Genomic DNA, 17,366 nt, shown 5'->3' with positions numbered 1-17,366 from the left:
CGGCCCGAGGCACAGGCAAGCCTCAGATGGCGGCTGCCCAGGTGACACCCAAGGCACAGGCAAGCTTTGTATGGCAGCTGCCCAAGCACCCAGGGCTGGCCCGAGGCACGGGCAAGCCTCGGATGGCAGCTGCCCAGGGCCACCCGAGGCTCAGGTAACCAAAGCTGGCTGAGGCTTGTGCTGCTGGCAGTGGCAGCAGCGGAGGTGTGATGGGGGCGTCGCCTTCCACTGATCTCTGGGTCGCCTCCCACCCGAGAGCTCCCAGACTGCAAGAGGGGGCAGGCAGGGCTGAGGGACCCCCCCCACTTCCAGTGCATGAATTTTCATGCACCGGGCCTCTAGTAGTAATAAAAAAAAGATAGTCATAATGGCATTACTGCCATGTGAGTGCCTATTATGTGCCAGGCAGTGTTTGATACTCTATATATGTGATTCAACAATCCGCTAGAGTAGGTACTATTATCTCCATTTCACAGAGAAGAAACTTAGGCTCAGAAACATTAGGCAACATGGACAAAGCCACATGGTTAGTAAAATGGTAAAAATGGGATTCCAGTTCAGGTGGCCTTGACTCTAAAGCTTTTGCTCTTTGACTTATAACATGTTGCCTCAGGAAAGTAGATAGAGAGTAATAGCTGATATGGAGCCCCATTAGGCAAACATCCAGAGAGAGAAGCTGAAGCAGAATGGAGGATAAAGGCAGAAATGATAGATGAATTGAGGGAACAGGATGTTTGATGAGCTGCTTTATGGTACTGATTTATAAGAATTAACAATAACTTGACCTATTTAGCATGATAGTAAAAAGTAATGTGGTAGGAAAAAATTTTAACTTGGCATTATAACACTCAGTTGAGCTACATAATCTTATGGTCTTCACAAATGTATTAAGTCCTAAAAGATTTCCAAAGCAATCTATTTTTAGGGGCCCAATTCAATCACATAGATTAATTATGGGGCATTTATTTAAATCACTGCCAGATCTGGATTCTAAGTGGTTTTATAGCCAACAGAAAATACATTGGGAAATACATTAAAATAATTTCTTTCCTATCAGCCTGTAACTATTAATAATAAATGCCGTTATTTTCCAGATCAATAATAATCTCTGGAATAGTAATTAAATTGGGAGAATTATACTACATAATTCTGGTTTTAGAAGAGGTGTCCTACATATTTTCACGTACAGAAATAACCAAATAAATAGCATATACCACAAGACATGCTATTTTATGAAAATTAATCTATATCATCTATAGCAAAAAGGAACAAAATCTAACTTACCACATTTTTCACTTCCAGAGGTTATCAAGCCCTGTAAAGATGACATTTAATAACTTTACAAACAAATATAAAAAAATTCGAGTATCCATCCCAAGAAATTAAGCTTTATCAGTGTCAAAGGAAAACAATGTTTTCAATTAGGCTTAAAAAAAATCCCCCCCCAATAAACTAACTTTATTTATTCATTTTTAAAAATATAATAATGTTACAAGCAATAGACATTAATATTTCAAGAAAAACAATCTTAAATATAATGTTACATGCAATAAACATTAATATCTCAAGAAAAACTATTTTAGCCCTGGCCGGTTTGGTTCAGTGGATAGAGCGTCGGCCTGTGGACCGAAAGGTCCTGGGTTCGATTCTGTCAAGGGCGCATGCCTGGGTCGCAGGCTCGATGCCCACTAGGGGGCGTGCAGGAGGCGGCCGATCCATGGTTCTCTCTCATCGATGTTTCTATCTCTCTCCCTCTCCCTTCCTCTCTGAAATCAATAAAAATATATTTAAAAATAACAAAAACGATTTTAAATGTTACATGCAATAAACACCAATTATTCAAGAAAAACTATCTCAAATATAATATTACATGCAATAAACAGTAACATTTCAAGAAAAAAAGGATTTTAAGTATAATATTACCAAAATTGTACTAACATAGTACATTATCACAAAAGTTGTAGGAAATATTAAAAATCTGCAAATAACAGGATTCTAAAGTATTTTTTTTCCCTCTGGATCTATTTTTGTTCATCAGTTTATGTTGTTCATAGGCTTAAAATTTTTAAATGTATGGTACTTTATAGTGGGAGTAAAAGATAGGGAAATTCCTTTTTCCTTCTGGATGAAAACTGAAAATGCAGGAGCTATTACACAAAGGAATATACACACTACTGCATTTTGCCAGTCTTTTACCGTATTTATCATACTGTGGATTGTAAGACATACCATCATTCTTACAGGGTTACCACTATTTTATGTGACAAAGTGTATCAGTGATTTTTAATCAATTATAAGATGTACCCTAATTTCAGTGATATTAAAATATGGGAGAAATAGGAAAACATTAATGTTGACAAAAAAACCCACATTTTCCACAGCTAAAATATTTAGCTACCAATACATTTCGTGAATGTGAAAGGAAACCTCATACCTAGTGTTATAATGGAAGGAAAAAAGTCTAGGAAAGTACTAGGACCCTGAAAATAATAAGTCCAGTTCCATTCATACCTCCAGAAACATTTGGAACATGGCACAATTTATGATTTGCAAAAGCAGCTTGGGAAAATAACACTCTGAAGTGATAAGACAGTAATATGTAGACCATGTTGCCCTTGTAAAAACTCCAGATCTCACATTTCATCTGAAATCTTTGCACAAGAAATGCTGTTAAAAATTTTACTTAATTGTCTTAAGCTACAGTTATTATAAACTAACAATATGGAGGCCTGGAACAGACTGACATACCTTGATGTGGGGTTGGGGGGATGAGACTAGATAAACCAAAAAATTTATAAACTAATATGCATAGTCCAAGGACACAGGCAATAGGGTAGTGAAGACCTGGGGGGCAAGGAGGGGGGGGAGGTGGGGGGTAAAGGAAGGGTGTAATACTATCAACAATAAAAAAAAAATTTGAAAAGTAAAAATAAAAAAAGAGCACGTACTAAAAAAAAAAAAAAAAGAGATAAACAAAACAGCAACAATATTGAACTCTTACTGTTTTAATACCGAAAGGACTCACTTCAGATTTTTTTTGTTCAGATTCTTCCTGACTTTGAAGTTCACTCCATTCAGATCTTACAGGTGTATCTGAGAAAAATGAAATCTTACAATTAAAATTAACATCTTTACTTTTTGAAATTTCTTGCATTAGGTAATATATAAAAACATTCTATAGATTTTTACAAACTGTCACTTTCATAAAAAATTTTGTTTCTATCAATTTAAGACTATATATTTAAGTTTCACTCCTTAAAATAGAATTAAAATAATTATTTTAATTCTATTTTAAGGAGTACATCAGAGTTTATTATAAGCTCACTATAATCTATAGATTTGACACTTAGATTTAATATTATTGAAGTATATGGCTTCACTGTTTTTAACATTCTTAAAATCAGTTAAAATTAATAAAATATTGGTAAAATGTAATTCAGATAAAGAGTAGTGAGCACTTCTGTGAATATATGAATAAAGCTGTTTCTGTACTCTTTCTGGAGGGGAAGGAAGAAAAATACAGTATCAATGCTTTGAAATATGGCCAACTTTTCACAGTTCTCACTGGTAACTCTTGTGGCCTGAAGTGTTCCTCAATTAACACCAATTGAGTGATATTCACCTACAACCCCTATTTACTGTTTATACCTGAACTGGCACCAAGTGAACCAATCAATGTCTTTTCATAATGAATGAAAAGATACCAAACTGTATTTTTCACACAAGGAATTAAAAACAGTTGTCAATATCAATTCAACCCTGTTTTTGCATTTAATTATGTAGTTCAATAGCAATTAGATTAAAGTCAGCCATGTTTCCCAGAGTTTAAAGTAGAGTATGAAATATTTTTGTAAAACCAGAAGATACTCACTATGTTCACTTGCTAATACAAAAGATTCAGGAGTTCTTTCAGGGAGAGGAGGAGGTAAATCTTCACTAACATCAACATCTATATTAAATACATAACATTTAGACAAATTATGAACTTGTTTAAGATGTTGACTCATTAAAAATGAAATTATCTAAACAGAGAGACCTTTCTTGAGATTTTAAAACTCACTACCACAAGTATCTAAGAGAACCAGTTTTTTAAATGTGAAAAATAAACAAGGAATCTTTACCACTTTACTTGTCAAGAATTATGACAGTCCTCACTCTTAAAGCCCTTTTTTTTTTTAATAACTGTGGCCCTTTCTTCTCAACTACACATTCCTCCCTGAATCTCTGGATTGTATTTTCCATGTTATAAGCTTGTTTTAGAGGTTATTCAACCAAAGACAGCATACTTTACAAAGGCTTTTGCAAATCATACATTGTGTGGGAGCCTAGTGTAGCCAAGTTTGAGAAATCTTTCAGGACACCTGCGTCAGTTTTAAAATCAGAATTCATAACCAGGAATTTTTGTCAGGCAGTAACTTACGCCAAAGGTTGTTTTAGGTATCAAAACAATATTATTCTCTTTAATTCCCTAACAAGTTCTAAAACAAACGAACAATCAATCAATCAAACAAAAATCTACCTCTTGAGCCAATGGTTCAACTACAAGGTAAATAATAACATTAAAAACAGGACTGCCCTGGCCGGTGTGGCTCAGTTGGTTCAGCATTGTCCTATGCATCAGGAGGTTGCTGGTTTAATTCCCAGTCAAGGGCACATGCCTGGGTTGTGGGTTCAATCTCCTGTGGGCAATTCAGGAGGCAGCCATTAGATGTTTCGCTTTCACATCCATGTTTTTTTCTCTCTCCCTTCCTTTCTCTAAATATCAATCAACTATGAAGAAGAAAAAAGGACTGCTTATAGTTATGTTACGGCACAAAATGCTTACACAGGAAAATCTTCAGTTAATACCAAACTAATGTAGCATAGTCAGGTGAGGGTGAAAAGAAACCTGAAATCACATTTACAGCTATCTTTGCTTTGAAATACTAACAAAATAAAACAGAAGTGAGCTGCTATACAATAGAGTGCTTTCAACTATCCCTGTACAGTATTTTAAAGGGACTCTTGTTATCACCAAAAGACTGGACACGTGGCAGTAAATTTAACGAGCATATCACATCATGCATCCTTCCTGTCCTCACCAAATTCTATTTCTAGTAGTCGTTAAAAAAAAAAAATTTCATAGACCCAAGACACATGCCTGATATACCAAAAGAAAAAAAAAAAAAGGCCCAAATGAAAATTTCTTATCTACACATTTTTTTAAAGTAGTTACAACTTGGTAGTTATATTTCTTTTTGTTTTTTATTTTTGTATTTTTATTTATTTCAGAGAGGGAGAGGGAGAAATAGAAACATCAATGAGAAAGAATCATTGATTGGCTGCCTCCTGCACGATGGACCGAGCCTGCAACCCAGGTATGTGTCCTTGACCAGAATCGAACCTGGGACCCTTGGATCCGCAGGCCGACGCTCTATCCACTGAGCCAAACCAGCTAGGGCAAGGTAGTTATATTTCAAACTCTGAAACTGAGGGAGAAAAATATATCAACAAATTTAAATTATGGCCAACTGGTGAAGTAATATTTATTGTGGTAACCATTATCTTCTGAAGATGCTTCAAATAAAACACAGATCAAGAATACAGAGAATCCTAAAGTTTAGGAAACTAGCTTAGAGTCTCATCTACTCTACCACATACATTCTCAAGATAAAAAAAAATACAGTATGTCTGAGTTGGAGAAAATAAAGGTACAACAAAGGTGGTACTTATTGGCTCAGAAATAGAAAAGGAAAATCATCTTTCAGGTTCACAATACCTTTTATGCCAGCACATTATAAATATGTCTGTATGTGTCATTATAAAAGTTCACTGACAAGTAAATGACCACTGATAATCTATCAGTAAATAGCTTTCATGTTTATACATTTGCTCTCAACTTTTTGGTCTGTTTAAGAAAGCAGCCATGAATATTTTTAGTAGATCAAATTGTTTCAAGAACCAATAATACATAATTGGGAACTGAGCACATGCATTATGTTGAAATAATAAGTGCTTAATTAAATAAGAGCAGTGATTACTAAATACGGATATATCCCACTCACTACTGAAAGGATTAAAATTCCCAGTCTGCTGAGTAGTTGCAATACTGTTTCTTGCATTAAACTCAGGATTGAAGCAGCTTCTTTTTCAAGAACTTATGAAGAAAGGTTTAAAAAATTTTGTAGTCAAAAGAGCATAAAAAGATAACAATTAAGTATTTATTATAGACATGAGTGGAATTAAGTGGCCAATCAAGCCATTCTACAATATTTGTACCACTGTTATTTCAAGCAACTATCTTTCTTAAATTATTTCTATTATACAGATTTTTGACCCATGTAAAATACTAAAAGCTATAATACAGAAAAAAAGAAAATTTTTCAGTTACAATTGAAACATTTTGAAAACACAAAATCCAGTAATGCAGTGTGATCATATTAAGATAATAAAAGCTTACTTTAAAAAAATTTGTCTAAAATAATGAAATTTTGCTATAGGTTTTAGAGCACTTGTGTGGAATAAAACATAATGAATTAGTAATACAGCTAAAGTGCTTAGCACAGTGACTGGCACATAGTAAAAATATTTAAGTGTTAAATACTATTATTACCTTTTTCAGCACCTGAATGTATTGTTCCTGCTATATCATGCCTAGCAATGGACATTGGCAATACTTTCCTTGTAGATATGCTTTCAGTACTAGTGGAAGCAGAAACTGTGGCACTTGCTGTTGAAATACTAGTTTTATTCTTGGACACAGCACTGTCACAGTTCCTTTCATCTGAGTCTGAGTCATCCGAGTGAAGAGGATTAGTAAAACTGAGGGGTGCTCTGAATAGAGGTGAACTGCTATGATGATCCACAAGATCATGGGTTTCGACTTGTTTTGTGGGGCTTGGTGTTAAACTCACAGTTTTCATTGTTTGACAGTGGGTATCTGAGGATATTGCTTCAGATGAATCAGGCATGGGCAAGGTATTTTCGGGTCCATGAAATGACCATGTTACATGTCCTTCTTTATCAAGAGGCAAGCAGTCTGGCCTTGGAGGTATGTCTGAATTCTTCTGTAATTCTCCTGGTGGGATAACTGGAGCTTTATTTGACAGTGTTCCACTGCAGTCCACACAAGAATTCTGAGAAATATCATCAACTTTCAGATCCCCTGAACTCAATTCCTGCGACTTAGAGATTTTATCAATTATACAAGGTGAAGCTGATTTAATTTTAATTGCATGTCCCCTATTCAAGAGTGTGTTCCCATCAAAACTTTTTGGTCCCTCTTGGAGAGGGACCTTCCTAATTTCAAAACTTAAATTTCGCTCCAATTTTTTATCTATATGTTCAATTGATTCATTTTTCCCTGGAAGTTCTGCTGATTTATTATAATTTCTGTTGAGGTCTGTTGAATGTTGTTCTGATGAAACCACGTGCAACACTGGCTTCGGATGGTATCTGTCATTGTCCTGCCACACAGTAGTGACTGTTGGAAAAGCTGAAGGGGGAGAAGGTGTCAAAATGGGTGGTACTGGGTGAGGCTCTGGTGGCTGCAGTATTTCTTCCTTAGCATCCCCTTCTACGAGGCAACTGAAAACAAGCATGAATAAAAGGATATTGTAAGAATGTTCATCCTTTGTAAAATAAGTTGATAGATAACAATTATGTAGTTAAATCTGTAATATTAAAAGTCAGTAGAGTCTATAATTTGTATGAACAAAAAAGCCTAATTTGTCAAACTAAGAAAATTTAATGTTTAACAAGGTAATACATGTACACAATTATACCATGATTTTATATCTCTTCTTATATAAGTTCTTGTTTTCCCCTACTAAATGATTTGGGTTTCTGATGGTTTGGTTTTCTATGTATCATCAGTAATTCAGCCTTCTAACTTTCCTGCAGATTTGTACACCTCTCTCACCTAGTCAAGCACCATAGGCATCCCTTAGAAACTTTGGGCCTCCTGCTCTAGTGTGGGCTACTGCCTCCCTAGGCTACCACAGAGTTGAGGTTCTCTCCTGTTTCCCAGGTCCCATCTTCCTTATTCTGGGTATACTCCCTTATTTTGGAGTGTTACAGCCTCCTCTAGTTGCTTCTTAACTATATTTAGGAGGCAAATTTCTTGAGGCCTTGTATATTTAAGTATTATATTTTCAAGGTTATTGATTTTTTTTAAAAAGGTATATAATTCTGGATTAGAAATAATTTTCCCTCAGAATTTTGTAATTCTGATTCATATTCCTTTAAATATGAACTTATTTTTTTTACAGACCTCCTGGTTTGATTCTCTAATTTCTTATCTTCTCTCTCCGATTTTTTAAAAAAAAAATGTTTTATTAATTTTTAGAGAGGGAGGAAGAGAGAGGGATAGAGAGACAGCAAAATCGATGAGAGAGAAGCATCATCAATCGGCTGCCTCCTGCACGCCCCCTATTGGAGATTGCTACGGGGGATAGAGCCTGCAACCTGGGCAGGTGCCCTGACTGGGAATCGAACGAGTGACCTCTTGGTTCATGAGCTGATGCTCAACCACTAAGCCACACCGGCCTGGCCGATTTTCTATCTCTTTGTATTTGTTCATATTCATGGAAGATTTCCTTATTTTCTTCCAGCCTCTGTTTAATTTAAATTTTTTGCAATATTTCCAATAGCTTATTTTTTACCACCCAGTTCTTATTTCATGGTATCAGTATTTTCTAATGAATGAAAAAAATGTGCAAATACCCCCCCCCCCCCCCGCCCACCTTTCTTCTACTATGTATTGTCTTCCTTTTTTCCTGCTTATTTGGGGCTGTCTTTCATGTTAGGGGATCAAAGGTCTGATCTTCCCTGCTTTGGTTCACTCTGTAAAGTGCATGATTGTCTAACCACTATGCATCTGAGGCTAATGCAGAATTGGTGTTGAATATAAACTAACTGGGGGGAAAGATATACATAAAAAAATTAATCTATTAAATTCCACCTGAAAAAAAAGAGAAATATTAAAAATGACTGGAAGATGTGTATGTATAATGTAAGGGGGGAGGGCTTGAGGCTTAGTGATCGTCTCACTGCATGGGACCTGAACATAGCTCTTGCAATATCAATGGTAGGCCACAACCATCAATGATGATACCTTTCTTCTCTTGGGCTGAGAAGATATTTTCAAGAGATACTGTCAACACCAGAAGTAGCTACCAATATTCTGGGAGCCAAATAAAGGGTAACAGCAAGGGAGCTGGAGGGTCTCATTATTCAGCATGCAGATTCCTGTTTTCAGTAAGACAGACAACCCCATCATCAATTGGACCTGATGTCCTTGAATCTAGAGATTCCCTGGTTCAGCCACTCCAGAGTAAATCCCTCATACTGTGTGTGCCCAGGATGTGAGAAGCAGTCATCTGTCTGTTCAATTTGATTAAAGGAATCTGGGGTTCTAAATACTCTTATGGAGACATTTGAGTACTCTTCTTGTTTTCAGTACCATCCTACACAAGAGCCTTAAGTAGGATCTCCAATTTCTGAGCCTCTCTGGGGATTCTTTGAAGAGAATCATCTTGCTTCTTATTCGTTTGCCCACCTATAAGGCAGCAAGTTTTAACTTTCTTTGTTCTGTTAGGTCCCTTTTCATTGGTCAATGTGCTCCTCACTTTCCTATATTTTATCAACATCTCATATGATGACATATCTGCTCCAATTTAAAAAAAAATCTTTACATATTTTTATATTTCTTCACTATGATTTTAGGAAGTTTAGAAAGGGACCAGAGATAAGTATTCAAACTGCCTTATTTAACCAATAATATTAGAAATGCTTTTAGACAAAGTAGTCTATGCATGATGTTGATATGTATATAAGTAATATATTCTTGGCTACTCACATTTTAAAATGTAGCTTTATTAAGGTATAGCTAATAAACTAAAAACTGTACATATTTAATGTATATAATATGAATTTGAACATATGTATATACACATAATACCATTACTGCAATCAATGTAATAAACATATCCATCACCTTCAAAAGTTTCCTTGTGTCCTTTGTGGTTACTCAAATTTGATTGATAATTATGACAGACTTTTTTCTTATCCTACCTTATTTTAAGGTTGGTTGAAACAAGGCTTAGAACACTTTACAGCACTTTCATGTGCACAAAAATGATAAGCCCAGTCACATAAAAACATGCTATATTCTGATTTACCACTATACTAACCAACATTCGTATTTTCACTAGATATTCTGAAGCAAAAAAAATTCCAGTGAAGAATACAATATGATTTGCATCATTCTTTTTATAAATATTGTTCTTGATTTCACCTGTTCTGAGGAAGGCATTTTTCACTTCTCAAAAATAATACAAAATATTCAGAATCTACTGCATGCTAAGCTAAGCATTATACCAGTTCCAGAAGAAGATAAAACAGTGAATACAACAGTTTGGGTCCTAAAGGAGTACAGAGAAACATTGAAAAATAAGGCTAAAAAGATAGGATGAAGCTATCCTATGAAGGCCCAGAATTTCACAGTAAGAAGTTCGGACTTTATAATAAAGAAAATTTACATTTGTTTGACCACGTTTTAAAATGAGTAACACTATAACTTCTGTTTCAAATTTATATTTTATAGGAACTTATAAAATTACTTTTCTTATAATGATTTAGGTATTAAGTATGTATAAAGCATAATTACATGACAGATTAAATCTAACACAACAAACATGTAGTCTAAATAACCAGTTAACTTACTGAAGCCATACTGAAAAACAAAGTATACCATTTTTACTTTTTATTCATCTTATGCTCTTGTGATTTTATTTTCAGTTAACAATTCTATATAATAAAAGCCTAATATGCTAAGTGTCCAGTCATCCAGTCATCTGTTCAACCAATCAAAGTGTAATATGCTAATGATATCCTAAGGGCACTCAACCTCTCACTATGATGTGCACTGACCACCAGGGGGCAGACACTGACTGGTAGGTTAGCTTGCTGCTGGGGTCCTGCCGATTGGGACTGAGCGAGACAGGCCAGACAAGCCCTGGAGCCCTCCCACGGTCCCTCCCTGGCTGGCTAACCTCCGTGTCCCTTCCCAGCCCCGATCATGCACCGGTGGGGTCCCTCGGCCTGGCCTGTGCCCTCTTGCAATCTGGGACCCCTCAGGGGATGTCAGAGAGCCAGTTTCGACCTGATCCCGCTCAACACAGGAGCTGCTCTCTGGTCGTCAGTGCACTCCATTGGGAGAGCGCCACTCAGCCAGAAGTTGGACTCACACTCGCGAGTGCAGCGGTGGTGATGTGAGCCATTTCCACCTCTGTGGCAGCACTAAGGATGTCCGATGGCTCCCAGACTGAGAGAGGGTGCAGGCCAGGCTGAGAGGGACCCCCCCCCCCACCAAGTGCACGAATTTTGTGCGCCAGCCCTCTAGTTTACAATAATTCTAAAACTCAATTCAACCTACAAGTCACGAGGAACACAATGAAATTCTGCCATTTGACTCACTACCTGAATTAAAAAAAAGAAGAGAACCTTACCTTAGCATGTAATATAAAGTCACACATAAAAAACTTATGTGTCAGAGAGCAACCAAAGGACTTATATGCATGCATATTAGCATAACCAATAGATACAGACACTGGGGTGGTGGGGGCTTGCCCAGGGTGTGAATGGCTTGGGGGAGGGAGGGGTCACTCGGGGAAAAAGGAGACATATGTAAAACTTTAGACAATAAAAAACAAAAACCCAACTATATGTGTGAGCACATATCCCCAAATAAAATCCCATAGAAGGTGAGTGAACATTTTTCTGTTACTACTTATCTTTTTGTTTACCAAGGAATAACAGGAGCCAAACTTGTGAGAAGGTATATGAGAAAGGCTTAAAATTCTGAATATTCTATTCACTTTTTTCCTTCAAAATTAGAAGAGGCTACCATTATTTGTTAGAGGTAGATAACCATATAAATCACAAATGTCAGTGTACAGCTTAAAAACCTCTACATTGGCTCAATCTCAAAAAAATAAAAATAAAAGGTATTAAGAGTAGCAAAATATTTCTTAATTTCATTTACAGCCAGTACAGTTTCTTTTAGGACTCCCATATATGGGACAAAGAAGCTGAACTAACAATTTAGTTTTTAACTGACTACCTTCCATTGGAGATTAAAATTCTAATTTCAATAGATACCATAAGTTTTGTTAATGCACATTTAACATACTGAGCATTTGAATGCTGAAACTTAAACCCATCTATCTAGGATCTTCCTTAGAAAAATATTCTAGAGACAATAACAACTATTACAGGGGTCCTCAAACTTTTAAAATAGGGGGCCAGTTCACTGTCTCTCAGACCGTTGGAGGGCCGGACTATAGTTAAAAAAAAACAACTATGAACAAATTCCTATGTGCACTGCAGGCCCGGGATGAGTCGGCTGCTAAGCAGGACAGGCAGCAGCACCCGGCGGGCCGGATAAATGTCCTCGGCGGGCCGCATGTGGCCTGCGGGCTGTAGTTTGAGGACCCCTGAACTATTATATTTTGTCTTAGTTATTGAGAGTAGCTGTAGTCTTTTTCTTTTTTAAAGAGGAATGATCTTGTTAAGGTATAAGGACTCAATGCCAACACCCAACCCTAGTCATCTCACCCAACATAAGTTAACTTTTATCAAGCTTTTAAGGGGAAAGAATTGGTGAATCCTACATAAAAGAAAACTTGCTCTCAGGAAAAGATTAATCAGTTTGGGCAGATATGTGCTTGAGACAAGACAGTTTAAGTCATTCTCAGTTTTATTACATCTCCTACTGTTGTTCTTCCTTATACAAATAATTCAGTAACTTGATCATAACTCCACATACTTTATTTCATTTAGTTCTTAGGAGAATACTTAAACAGAAAACCCTCAAAACTAGTAAGTGGCTGAAAAAGAATTGAAATTAAATCTTTCTGACTCTGTCTATACCTTTTACATACTATCACATTAACTGACCACTGACCTAGCAGCTACTCTCAAAGAAATGGGAGAGAAAAGAGAACAGAAGTATATGTTTAACAATTATAAATGAGCTTAGTAATAACTATTTATGGTGTTAGGTGGGTACTAGAATTATCAAGGGAATCACTTAGAAAATTATATGATTGTCTAACCACTATGCTATCCCACCTGAAACTAAGAAAATCTACAGAGTAATAAACTCATGTTTGCTAGTAATGTTATAAAACATCTTCACATAAATTCTTCAATTTGCATATAATTTTTGGCAATCTTATTACCTGTATAGTCATGAAGAGAAATTGTAATCTTTTGAATATTTAAAATTTTACTGTACCATATATGAAAACATGGTTATGCTCACTGTTCTTATACAGTATACTAATGAATTTTATCAAGTGAAACAAAATTTATGTACTACAGTAAAAAATTAATTGCCATACATATGCTACATCTTAAACAAAAGACTAATGAAAGTTATAAAAAAAACTTAGAAATTAGTCAGCATTTATTTTAAAAAACAGTGAGTAAAATAAAAATGTCCTTTCAAAGAAAATGTGACATACAATACCTGCGAGTCCTTGGTGGTTTTGGAGGGGGAGAATCTTGTTTGTCAGAATCTATGGAGCTGACCAGATTTTCAGTATTAATTACATTCTGCCAAGAGAAGAAAATGCTTCATTAAAGTTAGGAGAAAATTAAGTTTCTTACCTCATATTTCAAATAAATTGTTTCTGGGCTTTTGAAATTTTCAAATATTACTAATTTTTCCAGGTAACAAAATGGGCCTTATATTCCATATTATAGCCTGAGGGGCTATCAAACCCAGTCCATCTCCAATTACTGAAAAATCAATTGTGTATAGCAGCATTTCAACATATTTCAAGTACTACTATAAAAAGAAACAGATTTTCCCAGGTTTCAGCACAAAAAAAAACCCCAAAAAAAAACACCCCCAAAAATAACAGATTTCCTAAGGAAATAAAGATCAAAGATATCTTTTTTAACACATCACTACGCTAGAAACTTAATATGAAGAGGGAAAAAGCCAACAACAAAATAAGGCTTATACCCTTCACCTTCCCAACCTGTTGTGGACCTCTATTGCTACTTAGTACATTTTTAAACAGGTCCCAGAACTCACTTTAATCGTTCCTTGTCCTATTCTCCCTCTGTCACTACATTAGTGTCCATTAGTGTGTAGAGCCCTATTTCACTGCAGATTGATGTTTATCTCTCTTCCTAAAGTAAACATATCCTTGCGTGAAGATTAAGTAAGTCATGGGATGTAATGTACACATGATAACTATAGTTAACGATCTGTATTGTATATCTGAAAGTTCCTAAGAGAGTAAACTTTAAAAGTTCTTATCACGAGAGAAAAAATGTTTTAACTATGTGTGGTAATGAATGTTAACTAGACTTATTTTTGTGATCATTTCACAATATGTACAAATATCAATCATTATGCTGTATACTTGAAACTAATAGAATTATATGTAGATTATAGCGCAATAAAAAATAATTTGAAAAAAATGTTCTATACAATTAAAAATGTAATGGTCAGGGCAAGGGGAGGTGCAAAAGGGTATGGGGAGATAAATGGTGGTGGAAGGAGACTTGATCTGGGGTGGTAAACACAGAATACAGTGTACAGGTCATGTATTGTGGAATTGTGCACTTGAAACTTGTAAAATTTTATTGACCAGTGTCACCCCAATAAATTCAATGAAAAGGAAAAAGTAATGGTTAGAATATTTTTCATTTCTATATACTAAGGAAATGAGAGTTTAAAACATCTGTATTTCTGTAGTATAAAAACCTTAAACTTTGAAATTAGTATTTATTTATGGAGGAAAAATTGGTATATTTTTCAATTAAGTTTAAAGAAAAATGCACACCTACTTAGCTTTTTGAAATATTAATGAATCCCAATTTAGGTAAGATTATATGCAATAATATGTTAGCATTCTATTCTATATTATAAACTATTTGGCTACATTTAGCACAGATTAGAACAGGCTTTAAACTAAAGGAAAAATATGATGGCAATGTATGAGGCCTAGTTGTATAATCATTCCTCTGTTAATGAAGAAAATAAGAATGAGGTCACATAAATGAATTTTTACAAATCTGAAATTTTCACTTGACTTATAAAGGAAGAATACAGTTCCTACAACTCAAGCATTAATGTTAGATTATACTAACACATTGAGATCAGCATTTGATAACAAATCTCTCATTTAGAAAACCAAGAAATTTCAAACAAATAATCTCGGAAATTGCCAAAACCATGGAAAGAGGAAAACAAAGGTTACAAATTTTGCAACTCATTTCCTCATTTTACTTCAATTATTGGAGCCAAGTTGGTTTATCATGTGATAGTTGTCTTAGGGTTCAATGATAAAAATGTAAAAAAATTTTTACTAAAAAAAATAGCCCCAAATCTTTGAGGACAAGGTGATTATATAGAGAGGAAAGAAGAAAGCTAGTTAGAAAAACAGGCAGAAAGGAGAACAATATAAGAACATATATTTTTATGAGGTCAAAAGTTTGGATATCTGCCCGGCATGTGCTCGATGGCTGAGTATAGACCTATGAACAAACAGGTCATGGGTTCGATTCCTGGTCAGGGCACATACCCAGTTTTAGGGCTCGATCCCTAGTAGGGGGGCATGTAGGAGGCAGCTGATCAATGATTCTCTCTCATCCTTGATATTTCTATCTCTCTCTCCTCCTCTCCCTTCCTCTCTGAAATAACTAAAATATATATGAAAAAATTTCGATATCCAATAAAATCTTTTTTACTAAAATTTACCTTTATCATTTTCATTTTTTAATTCTCACCTGAGGAGGATATGTTGTTGTTTTTTAAAACTGATTTTTAGAGAGAAGAGGGAGGGAGGGAAGAAGGGAAGAGAGGAAGAGGAAGAGAAAGAAACATCAATGTGAAGCAACATAGATTAGTTGCTTCCTATATACACCCAGACCCGAGATCAAACCCACAACCTACGTATGTGCCCTGACTGGGAATCAAACCCGCAACCTTTCAGTGTATGGAACAATGTTCCAAGTAACTGAGCCATCTAGCCAGGGCTAGTTTATTTTTATTTTTATTTTTTTACTTTTAGGCCAGGGCTAAAATTTAACTTTAAATGACAGTTGACACATATTAGTTTCAGGTATACAACATAATATCAGACATTTATATTCCTTACAAAGTGATCACAATTATTTCTAGTAACCAATTTGGCATCATACAGGTATTACAATATTACTGACTATATTCCCTATGCTGTAAATTTCATCCTGGAGACTTCTATCTATAACTGACAGTCTGTATTTCTTTTTTTAAAAAATACATATATTTTTATTGATTTCAGAGAGGAAGGGAGAGGGAGAGATAGAAACATCAATGATGAATGATTGATTGGCTGCTTCCTGCAAGCCCCCTACTGGGGATCAAGCCCACAACCCGGGCATGTGCCCTTGACTGGAATCGAACCCAGGATGCTTCAGTCCACAGGCCAATGCTCTATCCATTGAGTCAAACTGGCTACGGCGACAGTCTGTATTTCTTAATCCCGTTCACCTTTTCCACCGACCACCCAAACCCCCTCTGCCATATTAATCCTGCCCTCTCTCCAGTAAGACCTTTTAAGGCTAAAATAACATTGAATTAGGTCAGGCCAAAAAGGGACTCAATTTTGGCCCTATAATTCTGGTTAATTAAAAACCATGTACAATATAACTATAAAACTTTACATTATCATGACCAAGAACAAAATAAAATTCATGTAGAATCAACTTACAATTAGTTAGGTGGGGGTGGCAGCGAGGAGAGAGAACTGTGAAGGGAAAGTGGGGCTGGCTACCTGGCAGGCCCAACAAGCTCAGTAACTGAAGGTAATAGCCCAGGATGTTTTGATCATAAAAATTCCTAACTCAAAAGGTTACAATGGGAAGTCAGGTCCTAGGCCTATGTGATAGATTAATCTTTACCTTGAACAAGTCCTATATATTGTTTTTGTGTATCTAAGGTAATATACTTAAAATGTCACAATGATCTCTTCTCCCAGCCTCCAGAGATAAATATCAGTACTGGGGCAAGACCACCTCTAACATTCCTCATTGGTATTTCTTATCTGCATACCTTTGTAAACTATGTATATTAAATGTTAACTATCCTGCACCCACCAATGTAAAAGAAATATGTACCTTTCCGTTTTGCTTTTTATCCAATCCTAGAGATTTCCTGCTTTACTTTCTCCTGCCTCCTTCTACCACCAATGGATTTACTGTCAACCTCTTTACATCTGCTTTGATTCTACTGTATAAAATAAACTCCAAAATGGTCATTCTCCAGAGTATTTTCTCAATGCAATGAAATTTTGCTTTCAAGTCTGGCTCTCAGCCTTGGCTCC

General features: G+C 35.7%; 1 protein-coding gene across 2 annotated transcripts in view; it reads right to left on the bottom strand.

Annotated features, from left to right (window-relative positions):
• Window positions 1–17,366, bottom strand: part of PTPN12 (protein tyrosine phosphatase non-receptor type 12) — a 96,645-nt gene that overhangs the window by 4,624 nt on the left and 74,655 nt on the right. For both annotated transcript variants that reach the window (XM_080666729.1, XM_080666730.1), the window contains 5 exons: window positions 13,514–13,599; window positions 6,593–7,566; window positions 3,872–3,949; window positions 3,026–3,093; window positions 1,285–1,315 (listed from right to left, as the gene is read on the bottom strand). In XM_080666729.1, the coding sequence (XP_080522855.1) occupies window positions 1,285–1,315; window positions 3,026–3,093; window positions 3,872–3,949; window positions 6,593–7,566; window positions 13,514–13,599 (1,237 nt within the window). The remainder of the gene's footprint in view (window positions 1–1,284; window positions 1,316–3,025; window positions 3,094–3,871; window positions 3,950–6,592; window positions 7,567–13,513; window positions 13,600–17,366) is intronic.

This window comes from Plecotus auritus (assembly GCF_963455305.1).
Source record: "Plecotus auritus genome assembly, chromosome: 4".
NCBI classification, from domain to species: domain Eukaryota; kingdom Metazoa; phylum Chordata; class Mammalia; order Chiroptera; family Vespertilionidae; genus Plecotus; species Plecotus auritus.
This window is presented reverse-complemented; position numbering and strand designations above follow the sequence as displayed.